Genomic DNA, 20,094 nt, shown 5'->3' with positions numbered 1-20,094 from the left:
AAGGACTTGGCGTTTCATCCCACTGAGTATCTTTTATCTTAAGTGAACGCTCATGGATCTATAATTGAGATCCATTTCATGAGCTCCGTTAATACGTCCTCTCTTCACATGCTTAGTATTCCAGACTGACCTCAACCACTCCTCTTGATATCCTTGTATGAGGTGGACATGCTTGGCAGGGTTTCTCATTGCATAAGATCTGGCAGCGAATAGAACAGCACACTTTTGATCTAAGGGGATTATGCCCATCTAAATTGGCATGACCTAATTTTTTGTGCACTGTTTAAGGTACTTGCATCTTAAGTATCTGAAGCACGCGTTAAGAAATGGCTAAATGTGTTAACATTCGCAGTTTTGTCCTGCCAAACATTTATAATTAAAGAGTTGCATTGTACACTCCAAAGTAGAGCCTTTTGTTAGTCGTCTTCAGATTCTGATCTTCTGGAATGTCCCATTCTCCTTTTTTCCTACTTGAATTGTTTTCTATTGAATGATTTTCATTACTTTCTAACCCTGGTACTGTAGGGTGAGCTGGAAAAGCAGCTACTGCAGGCCAATCCAATTCTAGAGGCCTTTGGTAATGCCAAGACCATCAAGAATGACAACTCTTCCCGATTCGTAAGTTTGCAAATTCTGTATAATAGCAGATGCAACAAGAACGACCAAGACTGTAACTAATTTATGGTTTCAAAATCATTTGTTCACAGGGCAAATTCATCCGCATTAACTTTGATGTGACAGGTTTCATAGTTGGGGCCAACATAGAGACCTGTATCCTTGAGGACTTAATATAAGCTGTATACAGATGCAAAGCAATCTCACATCCTGAATTGTTATCCAATTACATGAGCTATTTAAACATTTTACCTCTGTAAAGTTTCACCTTAATGTCTAAACCACTTCAGATCTGTTGGAGAAATCTCGTTGTATCAGACAAGCAAAAACTGAAAGAACTTTCCACATCTTCTACTACATGGTAGCTGGCGCACAGGACAAATTACGTGGTAGGTGGAGACACCTCAATATGTGGAAAACATACATAGTTTTTCATTGGATATTTACCTAATGACAGACAAAATGAGATTTTTGAACGCAGGGATGTTCTTGCATGAACGGCATTGTTGATTGTGATTTTTATTCCCTACTGGCAGAGGAGCTTTTGCTTGAAAACTTCAACAACTACCGCTTCCTCTCGGCTGGCCATGTCCAGATTCCAGGCAACCAGGATGATGAAATGTATGTAGAAACCATGGAGGCCATGGATATCATGGGCTTCACTGTTGAAGAAAGAACAGGTATTAAATGCAACAGTAAATTAAATCCTTACAACATAAGAAGTGTTCTACTTAAGAGGTCTTTAGTAAGACAATCAATTCTGAGAAACTGTATTTATTATTTTGTCAGATGTCCTCAAAGTTGTCTCGACTGTGCTGCAGTTGGGTAACATTGAGTTTAAGAAAGAGAGGAACCAGGAACAGGCTACCATGCCAGACAACACAGGTTAGAAACTTTGGGGAAAATGCTAAATGAAAGACTTCTCAGGCTAATCAATACAAACTGAAATGACTGCTGAAATGTGTCTCATTCTCAGCTGCCCAGAAAGTTTGCCATCTCCAAGGCATTAATGTGACAGACTTCACTAGAGCCATTCTGACGCCACGTATTAAAGTGGGGCGTGAGGTTGTGCAAAAGGCCCAAACCAAAGAACAGGTGAAGAGAGTGTATAGTTGTGCTGCAATCTGTGATGAAACTGGAAAACCTGTACAGTATTACCAATAAATACTTTTCCCCTTACAGGCTGATTTTGCCATTGAAGCTTTAGCTAAAGCCATGTATGAGCGTTTGTTCCGTTGGATCCTTCTAAGAGTTAACAAGGCACTGGACAAGACGAAACGACAGGGTGCCTCATTCCTTGGGATCTTGGACATTGCTGGTTTTGAGATCTTTGAGGTTTGAAAAACCTGAAAGAAAATTTAATTTGGTTAAAAGAACCATGAATTGTTAAGGCTAATGACATATATTGTTTTTCTCCTTCAGGACAATTCCTTTGAGCAGCTCTGCATCAACTACACCAATGAGAAGCTTCAGCAGCTGTTCAACCACACCATGTTCATCCTGGAGCAGGAGGAGTACCAGCGTGAAGGCATTGAATGGAACTTCATTGACTTTGGGCTGGATTTGCAGCCTTGCATTGAGCTTATTGAGAGGCCGGTAAGTCTGAGTGTGTGTGGATTTGCAGGAATGGAAGGATTGTTGTTCTTTGCAGTTTTAGCCAACTGCTTCCAACTGCTTTTTCGTTATTGCTGTAACAGGCACACTTTTGATGAAAGTCTTACGTTGAAGTAATGATGTCTTTTTGTTGAATGTAATGTCACTCACTTTAATGAAACATCTCTGCAGAACAATCCTCCAGGCATCCTGGCTCTGTTGGATGAAGAATGTTGGTTTCCAAAGGCAACAGATATCTCCTTTGTGGAGAAGCTTTGCAACACTCATGCTAATCATACTAAGTTTGCTAAACCTAAGCAACTGAAGGACAAGACAGAATTCTCTGTGCTTCACTATGCAGGACGGGTGAGTTCTGACTTTAAGTTTATTTATGAATCAATATGAGGAGTGTATCGTGTTCCAGACAATAATAACCCAAGGACTCTGGAGCATATTTAGAATATTGATACTGTAAGATACTGTAGAGAATTTCGCTGTGATGTCCAGCTTAAATTTTGTGGAGAATGTTAAAAAATACAAATGTGCACAGTTCATTCTTAGTGGATTTTTTGAATGTCATGACCCAAACCTACCATTTTTAATTAGGTGGACTACAATGCCACAGCATGGCTGACCAAGAACATGGATCCTTTAAATGACAATGTTACAGCACTGCTGAATAATTCCTCCAATCCATTTGTGCAAGACCTGTGGAAGGATGGTCAGTATCAGCAATACATGGTTCTCATTTCATATAGGGTACAACGGGGCTAAAGAAAAAATGTGCTATTCATTGCGCCTAAAATGTATAAGTGCAGACAAAATATATACGTTGCATTGAACATTAATGGAGCAACAGATTTTGCGGAAAAATAAATCATTTAAGTTGTTTATTTTGTTTAAATATCTTATAAATGTATGTGGTGGCAAGGGGGCCTTTTACTCCACATACAGGGTAAAAGGCTCACCAGCATGGGGTTAAATAGCACACGATATTGATACAAATACTTTAGCTAAAATAATGTTTTTTTTAATGTCTAAGTTAATACTTGTTCAAAACAATCACTTTAGCAAAGTTTGTACTATTTTCTGCTTATTTTGAAAAATAAAATAATTATTTTTTGTTCAATAAATATACTGTCATTAAAATATGTTAGTATAAAAAAATATATTTTAAAATACAGAAGTAAAGTATTCTGAAAGTATTGAAGGAGATCCATTAATAATTGAATATATATTTACAGTAGTAACAACAAACGATATTTTATTATATGATATGATTAAATATGATATTATATGATATGATTAAATATGATGGTTTCATTTTAAACATGGTGATTATCTCTATTATGTTATGGAGACCTAACATAATATGATATTTACCATCTGCCTTCTATTAATTATCATGTTAATTACTGTGCGATTTCAGCCCCAACAGCAGGGGCTCTTTTTACCCCAAATACCATATTTTTACTTATTCTTTCGTTATTTAAAAACTGTTATTTTAATTATATTAAACAAAACTAAAAATCATAAAGAAGAAATTTTGTCTAAAAATATAGACATTAATTTTTGCAATTCTCATTTGCTACCTAAATCTACAACATTTTAAAAAACGTAAAATATTAGATCAAGTAAGCACAGAATCAACTTGCACTGCTGCATCAAGGATCAAATATACACATGCATCTTGAAATGCGGATGTTTTGGAAAGTGCTACCCCAATGTTTTTGTACCATCTAGTGGTTTAGATGAAAATAATATTAAAAGTGCCTTTTACCGGTGCCTTTAACCCCGTTGTACCCTACACTGAAAGTATTTTCATAATTGGTGTCACAAAAAGAAACATGATCCCATGTTCCCACCTTTTTTGTTTTGGTTAATCAAAGCACAGTATCGCATCACAAGTGTAACTGAGATAAGAGTAATAGTTGACATTGTATTTTTTATTTCTCAGTTGACCGTGTGGTTGGATTGGAAACCATTGCCAAAATGTCAGACACCACCGGACCTGGTGCCTCTAAGACCAAGAAGGGCATGTTCCGTACTGTGGGCCAGCTTTACAAAGAGTCTCTGGCCAAACTAATGACCACACTGCACAACACGCAGCCAAACTTTGTCCGCTGCATTATCCCTAATCATGAGAAACGGGTACGTCACTGCTGCATATCATCTTAAAATTGGTGGTACCAATGCTGTTTGGGCATAGGGTACATATTCAGACTTTCTATGTCCATGTTGAAGGTACTTTTTTCACCTTTAGGCAGGAAAGCTGGATGCCCACCTGGTGCTCGAACAGTTGAGGTGTAATGGTGTGCTGGAGGGTATTCGTATTTGCCGCCAAGGATTCCCCAACAGAATTGTCTTCCAAGAGTTCAGACAGCGGTGGGTAGCTTTATTATTTTAGATTAAAGGAGAAGCTCACTTCAGATAATTACATAATATAATTACTTCAGATTTACAGATAATTTACTCACCCCCTTGTCATCCAAGATGTTCATGTCTTTCTTTCTTCAGGCGAATGTTTCAGGATTTTTCTCCATATAGTGGACTTCTATGGTGCAGACAAGTTTGAACTTCCAAAATGCAGTTTAAATGCAGCTTCAAAGGGCTCTAAATGATCCCAGCCGAAAAAGAAGGGTCTTATCTAGCAAATCGATTGGTTATGTTCAGAATCCTACATCACTGTGTTGCCTTTTTTTGTAAAGGACAGTTGACCTTCTTTGCACAGTTACTTTGTAAACACTGGGTTGATACTTCTGCAGCAATGTAGGACGATTTTGAATTTGGAGAAAATGAGATGTTTTTTTTCGACATACCCTAACTGTATTAAACCGGAGGTACACAGACTACACATGCACATCGCAGAGCTAGACAAGTTGAGCATTTAAGCTTAAAAAGTATATAAATTGTAACTATGTCTAAAAAAAAACCTGATTGTTTCGCTAGATAGGACCCTTCTTTCTTGGCTGGGGTCATTTAGAGCCCTTTGAAGCTGCATTTAAACTGCATTTTGGAAGTTCAAACTCATGGGCCCCATAGAAGTCCACTATGTGGAGAACATTCCTGAAATGTTTACCCCAAGAAAGACATGAACGTCTTGGATGACAAAGGGGTGAGCACTGTAAATTATCTGTAAATTTTTGCTCTGTAAGTGAACTTCTCCTTTAAGCTTTGAAGTCTTATTGACTTTGTCTAACTGAATATCCAGTGTAAAAACAGCATCAGTTCTCCAGAATGACATTGCAAGATTCAAAGATTACAAAAGTAAAAAATGCATTGCTACCTGGACTCCAATTTGCAGTTCAATGCAACAGTGATTACATATTTATGTGGTGCTAATTATATTGCATGGTACAGGTTATCAGATCTAATGCAATTCTTTTCATTTTACCTTGACATACAGGTACGAGATCTTGGCACCAAGTGCTATTCCAAAGGGCTTCATGGATGGCAAGCAGGCCTGCTGTCTGATGGTAAAATGTTATCTAATTAAATCTTGTTAAAGAGCATGTCATAGAAAGTTTTTCCCTTTCCCTTGAAAATTTGACTACCAATAAAACCAAAAAACTAGTTAAATGATGGTAACCATAAATTAACCATAGTTTTGTTACACTAACCATAGTTTGACCATGGTATTTGTAGTAAAACTGTGATTTCCTATAGTAAAACCATGGTTAATTTTCATAAGGGTTTTCAAAAAGAATTTCTTGAGTCAAGAAGTTCCAAATGCCAAAATCAGACTTCATTGCTTGAGACAACAAAGCCAAGATGCAAAGATGAACATCTAACAATATCACTTACAATTCACGTTCATATAGTCTCAGCAATGACATTATCATCACTCCTCTTTTCTTTATGTAATCTTCCCATTATGCCCACCACAGTTATTTTATTACTCTACTAACTTGTATCTGTGGCATCCTACCAATTGGTTTGACCATGCTTTTAACTATAATTCCTTCATGCAATTAGAGACACTAACTAGTACATGTATAATACCTAATACCTTTCTCATACCTAACTCTCTCTGTAGATCAAGCACCTGGACCTGGACCCAAACCTGTACCGTATTGGTCAGAGCAAAATCTTCTTCCGCACAGGAGTCCTGGCCCAGCTTGAAGAGGAGCGTGACCTGAAGATCACAGTCATAATCATTGCCTTCCAGGCACAGGCCAGGGGATTCCTAGCTAGAAAGTGGGTAAAGTTTATAAATACAGTTTTTCAAAATACTAATATGCAATTTGAGTTATTCTTATTTAAAACTATGTGCAGGGCCTTTGCTAAGAGACAGCAACAGCTAACAGCTATGAAGGTGATCCAGAGGAACTGTGCTGCTTATCTGAAACTCAGGAACTGGCAGTGGTGGAGACTCTTCACCAAGGTGAAATAATGTGACTATAAACAAGTTAACTGGTTGAACATGGTTCATAAATTTGGTTTCTTGGGAACACATTAAGGGTTTCTGTTAGTATTCATCTAAACATGTTTCCATCAATGTCCACAGGTGAAGCCTCTCCTCCAAGTGACACGCCAAGAAGAGGAGATGAGTCTAAAAGAGGAGGAGCTCCATAGAGCCAAAGAATCTGCACAAAAATTTGAGACAGAGCTAAAAGACATTACACTGAAACATACACAGGTATGCGAAAGCCTGATTTTATCACCCTGCATTTAATAGCAATTAATCGTACACTGATTATAAACGATATAATCCTTCCATCTGTAGCTTGTAGAAGAAAGGAACCAGCTCCAGGAGAAGTTGCAGGCTGAGACGGAGCTCTACGCAGAGGCGGAGGAAATGAGAGTACGGTTAGCTACCAAGAAGCAAGAACTTGAGGAGATCTTGCATGAGATGGAGGCCAGGTTGGAGGAGGAGGAAGATCGTGGTGCAGCTCTACAAATGGAAAAGAAGAAAATGCACGATCAGATCAAAGTATGTTTTCTTTTATTGGTTTTCATTCACAGGCAACAAGCACTTGTTGAGTCCTCAGTTCCTTGGTCATTTTTATTTAGTTCTTAACTCTCTCTTGTCTTTAACTTAATGTTCTAAGGATCTTGAGGAACATCTTGAGGAGGAGGAAGATGCTCGTCAGAAGTTGCAACTGGAGAAGGTTACCTGTGATGCCAAGATCAAGAAGTTAGAGGATGATATCCTGGTGATGGAGGACCAAAACAACAAATTGCAGAAGGTTCAATTTCAACAAATTTGATTTAGCTTCTTCTTGTAAGATGACATATATTGGTGGCAACTGAAGTGTTAAATTTTAAATACTCTATTTTCAGGAGAGGAAGCTTCTAGAAGAAAGGGTAGCAGATTTTAGCTCAAACCTAGCTGAAGAAGAAGAAAAATCCAAAAACCTGACAAAGCTGAAGAATAAGCACGAGTCAATGATCTCAGAACTGGAGGGTTTGTCCGATATTGTTTGTCTTGAAATCAATCACAATTATGTCTAATTCATTTCATTCAGTTATAAGTGATATTTTTTTAATATAATCTGTAGTTCGCTTGAAGAAAGAGGAAAAGACTCGACAGGAGCTGGAAAAATCCAAGAGAAAGTTGGAGGCTGAATCAAATGACCTTCAGGAGCAGATTGCTGACCTCCAAGCTCAGATTGCTGATCTGAAAGCCCAGCTTGCTAAAAAAGAGGAGGAACTTCAGGCTGCGCTGGCACGGTATACCAATCTTTAATTTAAAATGTTAAAATGCATGTTTTTTGTATATTATTCCATCATGAACATGTAGAAAATGAAGCTAAATTGATAGTTTCACGTCATAATTCACATAGAAACCTAACTTTTGTGTTCTCCCTGCATTTTTATTTCAGATTGGAGGATGAGACAGCTCAGAAAAACAATGCACTGAAGAAGATCAGAGAGCTGGAGGGACACATCTCAGATCTTCAGGAGGACCTAGAATCAGAGCGGGCTGCCCGGAATAAGGCTGAAAAGACCAAGAGAGACTTGGGAGAAGAGCTTGAAGCTCTCAAATCAGAGCTGGAGGACACACTGGACACCACAGCCACTCAGCAGGAGCTCAGGTGTGTAGATGCAAAGATTTTAATCTGACGTGCATTGTATGGATTTCATATAGTACACATTAAGAGAGGGTTTACTAGACTCCATTGAGCTAAACGTGAGGATGCATATTTTTTGTAGAGCCAAACGTGAGCAGGAGGTGACTCTTTTGAAGAAAGCCATGGAGGAGGAGAGCCGTGTCCATGAGGCTCAGGTGCATGAGATGAGACAGAAACACACCCAAGCTTTGGAGGAGCTTACAGAGCAGCTGGAGCAGTCCAAGAGGGTAGGCAACCATACTGAATATAAACTTTATTACTGTTCATCTCTTTAACTTTCCTGAAGAACTCCAAGTGCTATATATATGAAATGCTTCTTAGGTGAAGTCAAATCTGGAGAAAGCCAAGCAAGCTCTGGAGAAGGAGACATCAGAACTCCACGTGGAGATCCGTTCTCTTACTCAGAGCAAACAGGATGTGGAACACAAGAGAAAGAAGGTGGAAGGACAGCTTGCTGACCTGCAGTCTCGTTTCAATGAGAGCGAGAGGCAGAAAGCCGAGCTGGGGGATCGGGTCTCTAAAATCACTGTGAGTGATGGTGGATATACTTATGATGATGTTTGATCTTTGAAGAAACAGCGTGTTTAACATGTGGTTCTTGCCCTGGCAGGTGGAACTAGAGAGCGTTACCAACCTTCTCAATGAAGCAGAGGGCAAAAACATAAAACTTAGCAAGGATGTGGCTAGCTTATCTTCTCAACTGCAAGATACACAGGTATGTGCAATGTTATGTAGTGTTCACATTTGTCAGTGTGAACAGAATTTGAATTGTTGGCTCACTTGCGTTTTGACTCTTTACAAAATTAGGAGTTGCTGGCTGAGGAGACAAGACAAAAGCTGCAGTTCTCCACCAAGCTACGTCAAATGGAAGATGACCGTAATTCCCTTCAGGAGCAGCTTGAGGAGGAATCAGAAGCAAAGAGGAATGTGGAAAGACATGTTACGACATTGAACATGCAGGTAATGTTAATAAGATGACTAACCTTTGGTCTTGCTCCATTAGAGCCTCAATATTTACCTTGAATATCCTTGTGTCCACAGCTCTCTGACTTCAAGAAGAAGCTGGAAGAGGTGACAGGTAATGCAGAACTTTTAGAGGAAGGTAAAAAGCGGCTGCAGAGAGACCTGGAGGCGACCAATACTCAGTTTGAGGAGAAGGCAGCAGCCTACGACAAGCTTGAGAAGACCAAGAACAGACTGCAACAGGAGCTGGAGGATACGCTGATGGATTTGGACAACCAGAGACAGCTGGTGTCCAACCTTGAGAAGAAACAGAAGAAGTTTGATCAGGTTCTTGATTATTTCTCAATATTACGCACAACTAATTTTGACATTGAATGTGGGCGTATTTTCACTTAAGCTGTATCCTTTTAGATGCTTGCTGAAGAGAAGAGCATCTCTAGTAAGTATGCAGATGAACGAGATCGCGCAGAGGCCGAGGCCAGAGAGAAGGAGACCAAGGCTCTGTCTTTAGCTAGAGCTCTCGAAGAAGCTCAAGAATCTCGTGAGGAGCTCGAAAGAGCAAATAAAGCCCTTCGTGCTGAAATGGAGGACCTGGTCAGCTCCAAAGACGATGTGGGCAAGAATGTAAGTTCATAATAGTGCACACCTTCCATTATGTCATTAAGATCAGAGAAATTTCAGTCAAACTCGTTTCCTAATTTCAGGTGCATGAGCTTGAGAAGTCCAAACGTGGCCTGGAGGCTCAGGTAGAAGAGATGAAGACTCAGCTGGAAGAGCTGGAGGATGAATTACAGGCTGCAGAGGATGCCAAACTCCGTCTGGAAGTCAACATGCAGGCTCTGAAGGCTCAGTTTGAGCGAGATCTTCAGGGCAGAGATGAACAAGGGGAGGAGAAGAAGAGGCAGCTGGTCAAACAGGTCCATTGTTGCTTCTTCACTCAGATTGTGAGTTACGTAAATGTATATGGGTTTAAACGAACATCTTAATCAACAGGTGCGTGAGCTGGAAACTGAACTTGAAGATGAGCGTAAGCAAAGGACGGCAATAGCTGCTTCCAAGAAGAAGCTGGAGGGAGACATAAAGGATCTTGAGGGCCAGATTGAAACATCTAACAAGGGACGAGAAGAGGCCATCAAGCAGCTTCGCAAGCTTCAGGTGAAAACCAGATTTTGTTTGGATGAATTTATTGAACTCCATTTATAAATGCAATACTTTTTAGTAATGGTGTTAGTGTGGTTTTATAACTTAGGCTCAAATGAAAGACTACCAAAGAGAGCTTGATGATGCCCGAGCTGCCAGGGAGGAAGTTCTATCCAGTGCCAAGGAGAATGAGAGGAAGGCCAAGAGTCTGGAGGCTGAACTTCTACAGCTTCAAGAGGTGTGGTTTCTATGAATAACATACTGAGCCAATTTGTACAAAAAAAAAAAAGATGTGTATGGGGCTGTTCATTCAACCCCTATGGGTTTATGATGGAACTGCAGGCGTTTGATAGTGATGGAAATACAAATACAGGATTACATTTTAAATGTATTTTGAAAAATAAATAAAATAAACTGATATTGATATTCTAATTTGTAATTTAAATTTAACATGAGAATATTTTTTAATGATTGACATGTATTGGAATGTATCTTTTAGTAATCTTAATTCTTAAATCTTATATGTGACCCTGGACCACAAAACCAGTCATAAGGGTACATTTTTTGAAACTGAGATTTATACATCATCTGAAAGCTGAATAAATAAGCTTTCTTTTTATGTATGGTTAGGACAGCTCAATATTTGGCCAAAATACAACTATTTGAAAATCTGGAATCTGAGGGTGCAAAAAAATCAAAATATTGAGAAAATCGCCTTTAAAGTTGTCCAAATGAAGTGCTTAGCAATGCATATTACTAATCAAAAGTGAAGTTTTGATATATTTATGGTAGGAAATTTACAAAATATCTTCATGGAACATGATCTTTACCTAAAATCCTGATGATTTTTGGCATAAAAGAACAATCAGTAATGTTGACCCATACAATGTATTGTTGGCTATTGCTACAAATATACCTGTGCTACTTATGACTGGTTTTGTGGTCCTAGGGTCACATATAATCTAGTTTTAAGAGTTCAAAAAATGATTTTTATCTCACCTTTATTGTTGAATAATTCAGTTAAATTCTTGAAATGTAGGACTTGGCTGCAGCTGAGAGGTCTAAGAAGCAAGCTGAAGCCGAGAGAGATGAACTGGCTGATGAGCTGGCCAGTAATGCATCTGGAAAGTGAGTATGACTAATAAAATATCCTAGAAATATTTGAATCCTGTGGAATTCATTATAATCCTCTGATAGATTGACTTCCGTTGGAACATGTGGTTCACTGTTACAATTAATGGTCGACATACTTTAGTGTGACTGTTTGTACAGGAACAGAGTGTAGCTCTGGATTTCAGCTATGTGAAATAGCTCACGTTTAGACATACCAGCAGAGTTTGTGTACTGAAACACTAAAGCAAAAATGTGCTCCAGGCACATTCAGATTTAAACTAATGTGTGGTTTGACTGAACCTCAAAGATCTGCGCTGTCTGATGAGAAGAGAAGGCTAGAAGCGAAGATCCAACAGCTGGAGGAGGAGCTAGAAGAAGAGCAGGGCAATATGGAGATGATTAATGACAAGCTGAGGAAGAGTGTCCAGCAGGTACATGCAGTATATTATATGGTGCAATTACCATCTGTGGGAAATACATTATAATACATTTTTATTTAAAAACACATAAATCACGTATTAAATTAAGGCGTCCATTAATGGAAATGCCATTACGGAGACAGGACTTTGTAATTTGTATCGAAACCATGTCATTTCCTCAAATGTTTTCTTCATCCTGCAGGTTGACCAACTCACCAACGAGCTCCAGGCCGAACGCGCCACATCCCAAAAGAATGACAGCGCCAGGCAGCTGATGGAGAGGCAGAATAAGGAGCTGAAAGCTAAACTCCAGGAGATGGAGAACCAAGTCAAATCCAAATTTAAGTCCTCCATCTCTGCTCTTGAGGCCAAAGTGGCACAACTCGAGGAGCAACTTGAGCAGGAGAACAGGCAAGTCTTTTATTAATATCAAAGGTTTTCGGACTGCGGTCTTGGACCCCCAAAACGTATTAATATTAAAAAACATTTCACAAATTACATTTTAAAAGAAACATAACCCAGTTTTTGTATAGTAAGATTTGTTTTTTATAAAGACATTTATGTTACAAAATATTTTGATTTCAAAGAAATGCTGTTCTTCTGAACTTTCTATTCATCCAAGAAACCTGAAAACATTGTACTCACCTGCTTTCAACATAATAATAATAATAACAAATGTTTTTGGAGTAGAAAATGAGAATATTAGAATGATTTTTGAACGATCATGTGACACTGAAGACTGGAGTAATGATTCGGCTTTGAAATCACAGAAATAAATGACATTTTAAAATATATTCAAATAGAAAACAGGTATTTTAAATAGTAAAAATATTTCACAGTATTACTGCTTTTGCTATACCTTGGATCAAATAAATGCAGGCTTGGTGAGCAGAAGAGACTTCTTTAAAAAACTTTAAAAATCTTACTGTTCAAAAACTTTTGACTAGTAGTGTATTTACAATGTAAACTTTTTCCAGATAATATTTTAAGAATTTATTTTACATGAGTAAAATGATAAACAATAAGCCCATACACTACCATTAGTATGTTTTTTTTTAAATAATACTTTTATTCAGCAAGTAAATATATTAATAATGTTAAAGTAAAAAAAAAAAGTTAGTTTCATGTTAGTGTTAAATTTAAAAAAATTGTTATTCATCACAGTCTTGGAAAAACAAAACATATCACAGTTTCCACAAAAATATTAAGCAGCACAACAATTTTTAACTTTAATAATAATAAAGAAATGTTTCAGCAAATCAGCATATTAGAATGATTAGAGTGACACCGAAGACTAATGATGGAGTGATGATGCTGAAAATTCAGATTTGCCACGTTTTAAAATATATTCAAATAGAAATTGTTATTTTAAATTGTAATAATATTTCACAATATTTCTCTTTTTGATACCGTATTTTTGATCAACAAAATAGTACGCACAATAGGCTTATTTCAAAACATTTTTAAAACTCTTACAGACCCCAAACTTTTGAAATGTGATCTCATAATTTCTTCTTGTTTGGTACAGTTTGGTTGATACTGTTCTTTCTAATGCAGAGAAAAGCAGAACACAGCAAAGGCAGTTCGCCAAAAGGATAAGAAACTGAAGGAGTTCATGACCCAAGTGGAAGATGAACGAAAACAAGCAGAACAATACAAAGACCAGGTTAGCCATACAGCAGCTATGCTCTCTCTTCCAGGGTTGCCAGGTTTTACAACAAAACCCGCCTAATTGCTACTCAAAACTAGCCCAGTCGTGTTTCGAGGGGGGTCCCTCGATAAAAATTGCATTCCTGGGAATTCCAGGGGTTCCCCTGGTAAAATTCCCATTCCAGGGGGCTAAATATCACGTTATTGGGGTTACTTCAACAGTGTTAAAGAAGCCCAATTCCACAAGTAAACTGCGGACTTGGCAACACTGCTTTCTTTTCTTTTCCTGTACTAAAGGAAAAAGATCTTGTAATATACTAGAATGTAGTGTGCTTGGCCTGAGAAGTTTCTCTTTCACAGGCGGATAAGGCGAACGCTCGCGTCAAACAGCTGAAGAGGCAGTTGGAGGAGAGCGAGGAGGAGTCCCAGAGAATCACCGCGGCCCGCAGGAAGCTTCAGAGAGAGCTGGATGAGGCCACAGAGGCCAATGATGCCATGAGCCGTGAGGTCTCTTCCCTCAAGAGCAAACTCAGGTAGGTAATGCTCCCAAGACCTGGTTCAGCACCCCAAAAAGTTTTGAAATCTTTGGGCAATAACTACTCTTTTAGACAGAGCTTTGAGCAAATTCTCAGCACTTGTAGTGCAGCCCAAATCCCTTCCTTTTATCAACTGGAAAACGAAGGTTGTCTATCTCTGTCTATGTTGCAGAGGCAATCCTGAACCCACACAGTGACTATCCAGGTACCTCTGTGCTCAAAAGTTGACACAGAAGATGTACTCCTCACAAATCTTTCCTTTACTTGTCACAAATATGTTTCTTGCCTCTGAGAGTGAAATATGGTTATCAGTGGTTCCATCAATATTGATCGCTCCTCTAAATTCTAATTGAATACACTTGATGCATGGCACAATCATTTTTGCACAATTATAATATATTAAATATTTATCAGACTAGCATATATTTTACCATATTTCCCTCTTCCCTCTCAAAGCATGGTTCAGTTTTCCGAACCGACCTCATTTAGCCTGTTTACAGGTTTACAAATGAGGTTTTAACACTGCCTTTAACCTCTTACAATAATACCACTTAATACCACTTTCCACTGTAAAAGATGCTTTTGGCTGTGACATACTGTACTTACTAGGACGCTGGTGAAGAAGTGATTTATCTGTGTGTATTTCAGGTGCACATTTGTACCATGAGTATTTTACACCAATCATTCATCACTGGAAGAAAAGCAGACAGTTATATCACTGTGATTCACTGTGATTCTATTCTATTAACATCTTTTAAGTCTCTGATTACTGTTTTTTGGTATTCAGTACTATTAAAAACGTTTAGAGTTTCTCAAACCTTGGTCTTACTGAAATATGTAGTAGAAAATCCATGAAAGATATTCATTTAAAATATCCACAAGGTTATATGTATTTTGGACTATGGGGGGTTCCATTACTTCAATGACGTGAAATGGTTGCACTCGGTGAGCTACTGGCACTACCTGTTGCTATAATATGGAAAATGAAATACTGATACGATGACCACAGCTACTGAAAGAGCTTACAGGTGGTGGTGGATATAAGTGTAGGCTTAAACCAAAAGCCATACCATTGAGCCTAAACGCCCCTGGATATCGAGTGAAATCCACACAGAGAAACTTCTTAAGTGGCTGTGGGGTCATGTGGCATGTTTATATTGTCAGGATGGCATCTAGCATTTCTAGTCTCTGCTGTTTATAAGTTCTTTCAGTAGCTGTGGTCTGCTAAAAGGCTCAAAGGCATCAGGGCTGAAGTGGAGAGAACAAAGACATGAGTCTTTAGGAAGTTTTATTCGTCCACATTCATCTTCCCATTCTTTTCTCCTCTTCTTATCGCTAGGAAAGCAGTGAAGACTTACATCGCTTCTCTTGTTGCCCTTTAACTAAAATTTCATCCAAAAACCAATAGGGCTGCCCTCGACTAAAGATTTTTCTGGTCGACTAGTAGTCATTCATTTTAAGCATCAGTTGACTAATCACATTAATAATAAACCATTTAAATCATAATAATGAGCCTTTAATTGCCTACGTTGTCTAATAAGCGCTCAAGCGCACATATATCGTTTGCCACAGCACACCGACAGAAGTAATGATTATGGATGTCAGGATTAACATTTTAGTAATTTATTGATAAACTTGTGCTTTTTTAAGCTTTTAAGCATTGAAGTCTACGACACTGACTCTTGTAGTGGATGCTCCTGTATGCATGTTTCATACAGATTACATTATCTGAGAATATGTTTTTCTTTTGAATTGGTTCATTTGAAAGTAGACATTTCACTCATATATTTTTTATATCTGTAAGGCAAGCATACATGGAGTTTCTGAGTTTTGCGCTCAAGTTCACAGAGACGGCAGAAAGCGCATCTTGTTTGCTTTCATTATTTTACAAAACCGCAATGATTTGTTGTTATTCTGAGTGCACACAAATAAACGTAGCGTCTTTGCAGATTCAGTGTATTACTCTTATCTGCATGACCAAAAATGATGGAGTATTTTAAGAGCAAGTAACCGCATCGGCACCTCCCTTCTGTCATGCAGTCAGCTTAGTGCACATTAAATTGAGCGGCCATGTCAAGTTGCTACTACTTACATAGGGCTGCACAATAAATTGAAATGAAATTGCAATCGCGATTAAGCAAAAGCTGCAATTGTCATGCGCATCTTGTCAGGGAACCATGGTTCTGTGATCAGTAGTAAATCTCCATCCGAAGGCCAGAGGGCGTTCTCGCATGGAAACTCCAAATACCCCCAAGAAGAAACCCAGGAAATTACATTCGCTGCAGCTGAATAAACAGAAGATTTACCGGCTTTCATTGATTAAACGTGACTAGTAAACACACGACTATAACAATACATGGTTTGTCTGAGTTCTTATTGTAATTTTCAATAAAGTAATAAATCAATAAAATTTATAATAAAGTATATAATAACGCAATGCCTTTATCACTGCTTAGAATATTATTAATATTATGCATGCCTCATTCTGTGTAAAAAGCCACATCATCTCACAGAAGGATTTATTTCAAACACTCGAATGACGCTATGAAGTGTGTTTGAAGTAAAAACGTTATCAAATGTGCTATTTTCACGTGCTCTCAGATGTGGCAGTATTTACTACACAGAGCCGTATTTCACTGAGAAGCTACGGAACAGCTGTCATTATCGCTGAATGCTTTCTTTCGATTTCATTATCACGTAATTAAATCGTCTGCGATAATGAATGCGATATAGCGTAGCCTGTCAGTGAACTATGGCTCTGTAGTAAATGCTGCTACATTTGAAAGCACGTGCTGCAGATTTACTACTAATTACAGAACCGGCTTTACTGACAAAATGCACATGACAATTCCCTTCAATTAATCATGCAGCCCTATACTTACATATTCCAAATAATAATAAGTCAAATTTGAGGTTGATGAATGATAGATGAGCTTTTGGATGTCCTGCCTGATGTACTGTATTACCACATAGACCAGCAGTTAATAATCTGTCCGTCACAGACTGCATGTCTTCGCCACTTCCTGTGGATAATTTTTTTTTTTTTCTGCGACTAAGCGACTAATAAAATTTTGGTCGACCAAACCTCTTCTCGTTGACTAACGGTTAGTCTACTATAAGGGGCAGCCCTAAAAGCCGCACAATCTGGTGTCGTATCAATATTTTTTTTTCTGAGATGTATTGCGGTAAAAATAACAACATGTAGTGCAACCAACAACATGTAGTTTCACATCATGTAGTTTCACAACATGTAGTTTCACATCATCAAATAATGGTGCCCCCTATAGTCCAAAATATAATAAAACGATGCAGTTTTTTAAAATAACGTAAATCTTTCATGAGTTTTCTTCCACGTATTTCAGTAACAGACATCATTTATGTTACATTAAGCCATACAAGTCTTAATACCTGGGGTTTCCTTTAATGAGATGCACAAAAAAAAGAAGCTTTAACGTCCCATTCACACGGTGCGTCAGCGTTAATGCTTCACAGAGGGAGTGTCTGAAGCTTTGCGCTGATTGGCCAGCGTCTGCACCGAACGGGATTGGCTAGCATCTGCACTAGTATATTTGCATAAGGCAATCTGATTGGCTGACACCTGCGTTGGCGCTTGAAAAGTTGAAAAATGTTTAACTTCTGTCGCGAGCAACGCCAGTAGCGTGACACAACGGGCCCATAATTCAGTTCGGCAACACTTGACGTCACTCCATTCAAGGTAAATGAGAAGTGTTAACGCTGACGCCCCGTGTGAATGGGGCGTAAGGGCTCCCTGTGGTTTGATGGTTTAATGTTTGAAGAAAAACAAACAAAAAAAACAAAACAAATAAAGACATCCATAAGTTGTTACAATTTTACAGTTGCAATGTAAGCAATTGTTTTTTCTTAGATACTTTTTTTTTTTTTTTTTACAGTGAAATATTACAACAGTAGTAATTCTTATTTCGTTGTTATTATTATATTTATTATTAATATATAATCACAAGTTTTTGACCAAATTATGTAGCCCTGCAAATAAGCACAGCAAAGCACAGGATTTTTTCTTAATTTTTATCAAAAAAAAAAATGCAATTAGGTTAATTACGCAAATCGTACGACCCAGGGTAGCACTGAAAATGCTCATCATTAAAAAAAAAAAAATCCTTGGTTTGAGTCCCACCTGAGCCAGGAGGCCAAATTGAGTGTGTTGGGAAATATGTATTCCATACAATTGCTGACTGATAGATCACGCTTCAGGATAGTGACACTGACTTCTTCGGGGCTTTGCAACCATTTTGGGATTATAAAATTTTTCCTTTGTTTAATATGGTTTCAGAAATGTAACATGCCATTTACTGTATACAAATGTACCAGCTTCCAAGCGACCTGGTAAAAGTCTGTATTTTTATACTAAGATTTGTTGTAACATTTCAGGCGAGGCAACGAGCCATCATCCTTCAGCAGTACACCAAGGCGCACAGGTGGTGGCAGACGCGGAATGATCGACAGCTCAGACGCCGCAGAGGATGATGCCGACATGCAGGGCGACTACAATGGAACCAAATCTAGTGAATAGAAGCCTCGCACCGTACTGTTCAAACATGGTATTCTTATCTTTAAAAGACCTTTTTAATCAAAGAACCACAAATGTCATTATTTAGATCATAATTATGTTTGACTGCAACAAAGCACTGCTGTTTGGCCAGTCATGATTTAATAGTTTTTTTTAATTATTATTATTATTACAATTGATATTTTATTTACCACAACCCTCAATTTCTCTTTTGTGGCTGCAGATCTGCTCATATTCCAGTATAGCACCATAAGACCTACTATTTCTTTTTAGGTTCTTTGTTATTCTTAAACATCTGAATGAAACCTGATGGTCCTAAGACCTAGTATTGTCCCTTAAAAGACCATCTGTCTCATTTTTATGTCTCAACTGCAGGTAAATGGCTGTTCACTGTTTCGTACTGCATAACTGTCCCTGAATATACTGCACTTTCTCATTTATTTGATATATACTCCTGCAATACATACAGCTCGGACATTGTCCGATGAAATTACAGAGCAATTCTGGAGGACACTTTGACAGATTTTTTTAGTGTGTCGTGGTGTCAAGTTTACTTAATTTTCATTACTGTAGAGACACCAAGTAAATGTGGTTATTGGGTTTCAGTAGATTGCAGCCTCAAGAAAGCGGCTAAATTTAAACTGTCCCTAAAGGTGTGTGTTGTGCAAGAAACATGATTGTAAAACTTGCAAAACATTGTCATACCTTATCATACAGTCAGGTACCTTGGAAAACTTTGTAATTTTCTACAGTATTTTATGTTCCCTCTGAATGTTTACTATAAAACAAGACTTTTAAAAAGACAAATATTATGGATTTAATTTCAATATTTGAAACAGACACACTGAAAGCAATTCAAATCCATTCTGTCACATAGATGTCTATTGACAGAAAATGCCTGTAAAAGAACTTTGAAATTATATAAATATATATATAAAATTTTATTTTTCCATTAATTTCACTTGGCACAAACAATTTACAATAGGTTGGGAATGACATGCCATTGGATTTATTCACAGTATCTACTTTTATCTATTCATTTGTGAAACCACATGCACATGAAATAAAGTCTGAAAAAAAGAACGTTTTTGTGTCTTTACGTCATTTTTACATGCCAACATGCAAATTCAAAATGATTTGTTTGGTGAGATATTTAAAAGCACACAATCATCACTTAAGAAAGCAGAAACAGTCTTTCTCAAAACAATGGTAGGTATTATTAGCCAAACCTCAAAAAGGATCCAAGCAGTGTACATTACTGGTAGAAAACATACTACAACTACTATTTCTGCAAAAAATATTTACATTTTCTTTGAGCATAGAACATACAGTACTACTGTTTAAAGCTTTTGTTGAATAATGTCCACTGTTTCACTTACTATGCACTAAAAAGTATATTCTGCACAGTATTCATTAAGTAGAAGTTCGCTTTCCAAAGGAGC

The 20,094-nt window shown here is 37.9% G+C and overlaps 1 protein-coding gene across 3 annotated transcripts in view; it reads left to right on the top strand.

The window, feature by feature from the left end:
- Positions 1-19,735, top strand: part of myh11a (myosin, heavy chain 11a, smooth muscle) — a 36,785-nt gene extending 17,050 nt beyond the window's left edge. For 2 of the 3 annotated variants that reach the window (XM_051112626.1, XM_051112625.1), the window contains 36 exons: positions 526-618; positions 708-771; positions 906-1,004; positions 1,152-1,295; positions 1,405-1,500; positions 1,592-1,710; positions 1,798-1,950; positions 2,038-2,211; positions 2,401-2,574; positions 2,815-2,929; positions 4,166-4,359; positions 4,472-4,593; positions 5,615-5,684; positions 6,245-6,405; positions 6,484-6,592; positions 6,716-6,847; positions 6,935-7,141; positions 7,260-7,397; positions 7,492-7,615; positions 7,710-7,881; positions 8,034-8,246; positions 8,365-8,509; positions 8,604-8,810; positions 8,893-8,997; positions 9,090-9,242; positions 9,324-9,572; positions 9,657-9,869; positions 9,950-10,162; positions 10,239-10,400; positions 10,495-10,623; positions 11,425-11,513; positions 11,806-11,929; positions 12,120-12,328; positions 13,475-13,583; positions 13,928-14,100; positions 18,514-19,735. In XM_051112626.1, the coding sequence (XP_050968583.1) occupies positions 526-618; positions 708-771; positions 906-1,004; positions 1,152-1,295; positions 1,405-1,500; positions 1,592-1,710; positions 1,798-1,950; positions 2,038-2,211; positions 2,401-2,574; positions 2,815-2,929; positions 4,166-4,359; positions 4,472-4,593; positions 5,615-5,684; positions 6,245-6,405; positions 6,484-6,592; positions 6,716-6,847; positions 6,935-7,141; positions 7,260-7,397; positions 7,492-7,615; positions 7,710-7,881; positions 8,034-8,246; positions 8,365-8,509; positions 8,604-8,810; positions 8,893-8,997; positions 9,090-9,242; positions 9,324-9,572; positions 9,657-9,869; positions 9,950-10,162; positions 10,239-10,400; positions 10,495-10,623; positions 11,425-11,513; positions 11,806-11,929; positions 12,120-12,328; positions 13,475-13,583; positions 13,928-14,100; positions 18,514-18,655 (5,295 nt within the window). In that variant the 3' untranslated portion in view covers positions 18,656-19,735. Of the gene's footprint in view, positions 1-525; positions 619-707; positions 772-905; positions 1,005-1,151; positions 1,296-1,404; positions 1,501-1,591; positions 1,711-1,797; positions 1,951-2,037; positions 2,212-2,400; positions 2,575-2,814; positions 2,930-4,165; positions 4,360-4,471; positions 4,594-5,614; positions 5,685-6,244; positions 6,406-6,483; positions 6,593-6,715; positions 6,848-6,934; positions 7,142-7,259; positions 7,398-7,491; positions 7,616-7,709; positions 7,882-8,033; positions 8,247-8,364; positions 8,510-8,603; positions 8,811-8,892; positions 8,998-9,089; positions 9,243-9,323; positions 9,573-9,656; positions 9,870-9,949; positions 10,163-10,238; positions 10,401-10,494; positions 10,624-11,424; positions 11,514-11,805; positions 11,930-12,119; positions 12,329-13,474; positions 13,584-13,927; positions 14,101-14,275; positions 14,309-18,513 lie in introns of all 3 variants that reach the window. The other variant, XM_051112627.1, reaches the window with a different exon arrangement.
- The last annotated feature ends 359 nt before the right edge of the window (positions 19,736-20,094 follow it).

This window comes from Labeo rohita, chromosome 6 (genome assembly GCF_022985175.1).
Source record: "Labeo rohita strain BAU-BD-2019 chromosome 6, IGBB_LRoh.1.0, whole genome shotgun sequence".
In the NCBI taxonomy this organism is placed as follows: Eukaryota; Metazoa; Chordata; class Actinopteri; order Cypriniformes; family Cyprinidae; genus Labeo; species Labeo rohita.
The sequence above is the reverse complement of the archived record's forward strand: the minus strand, read 5'-3'. Positions and strand labels throughout refer to the sequence as shown.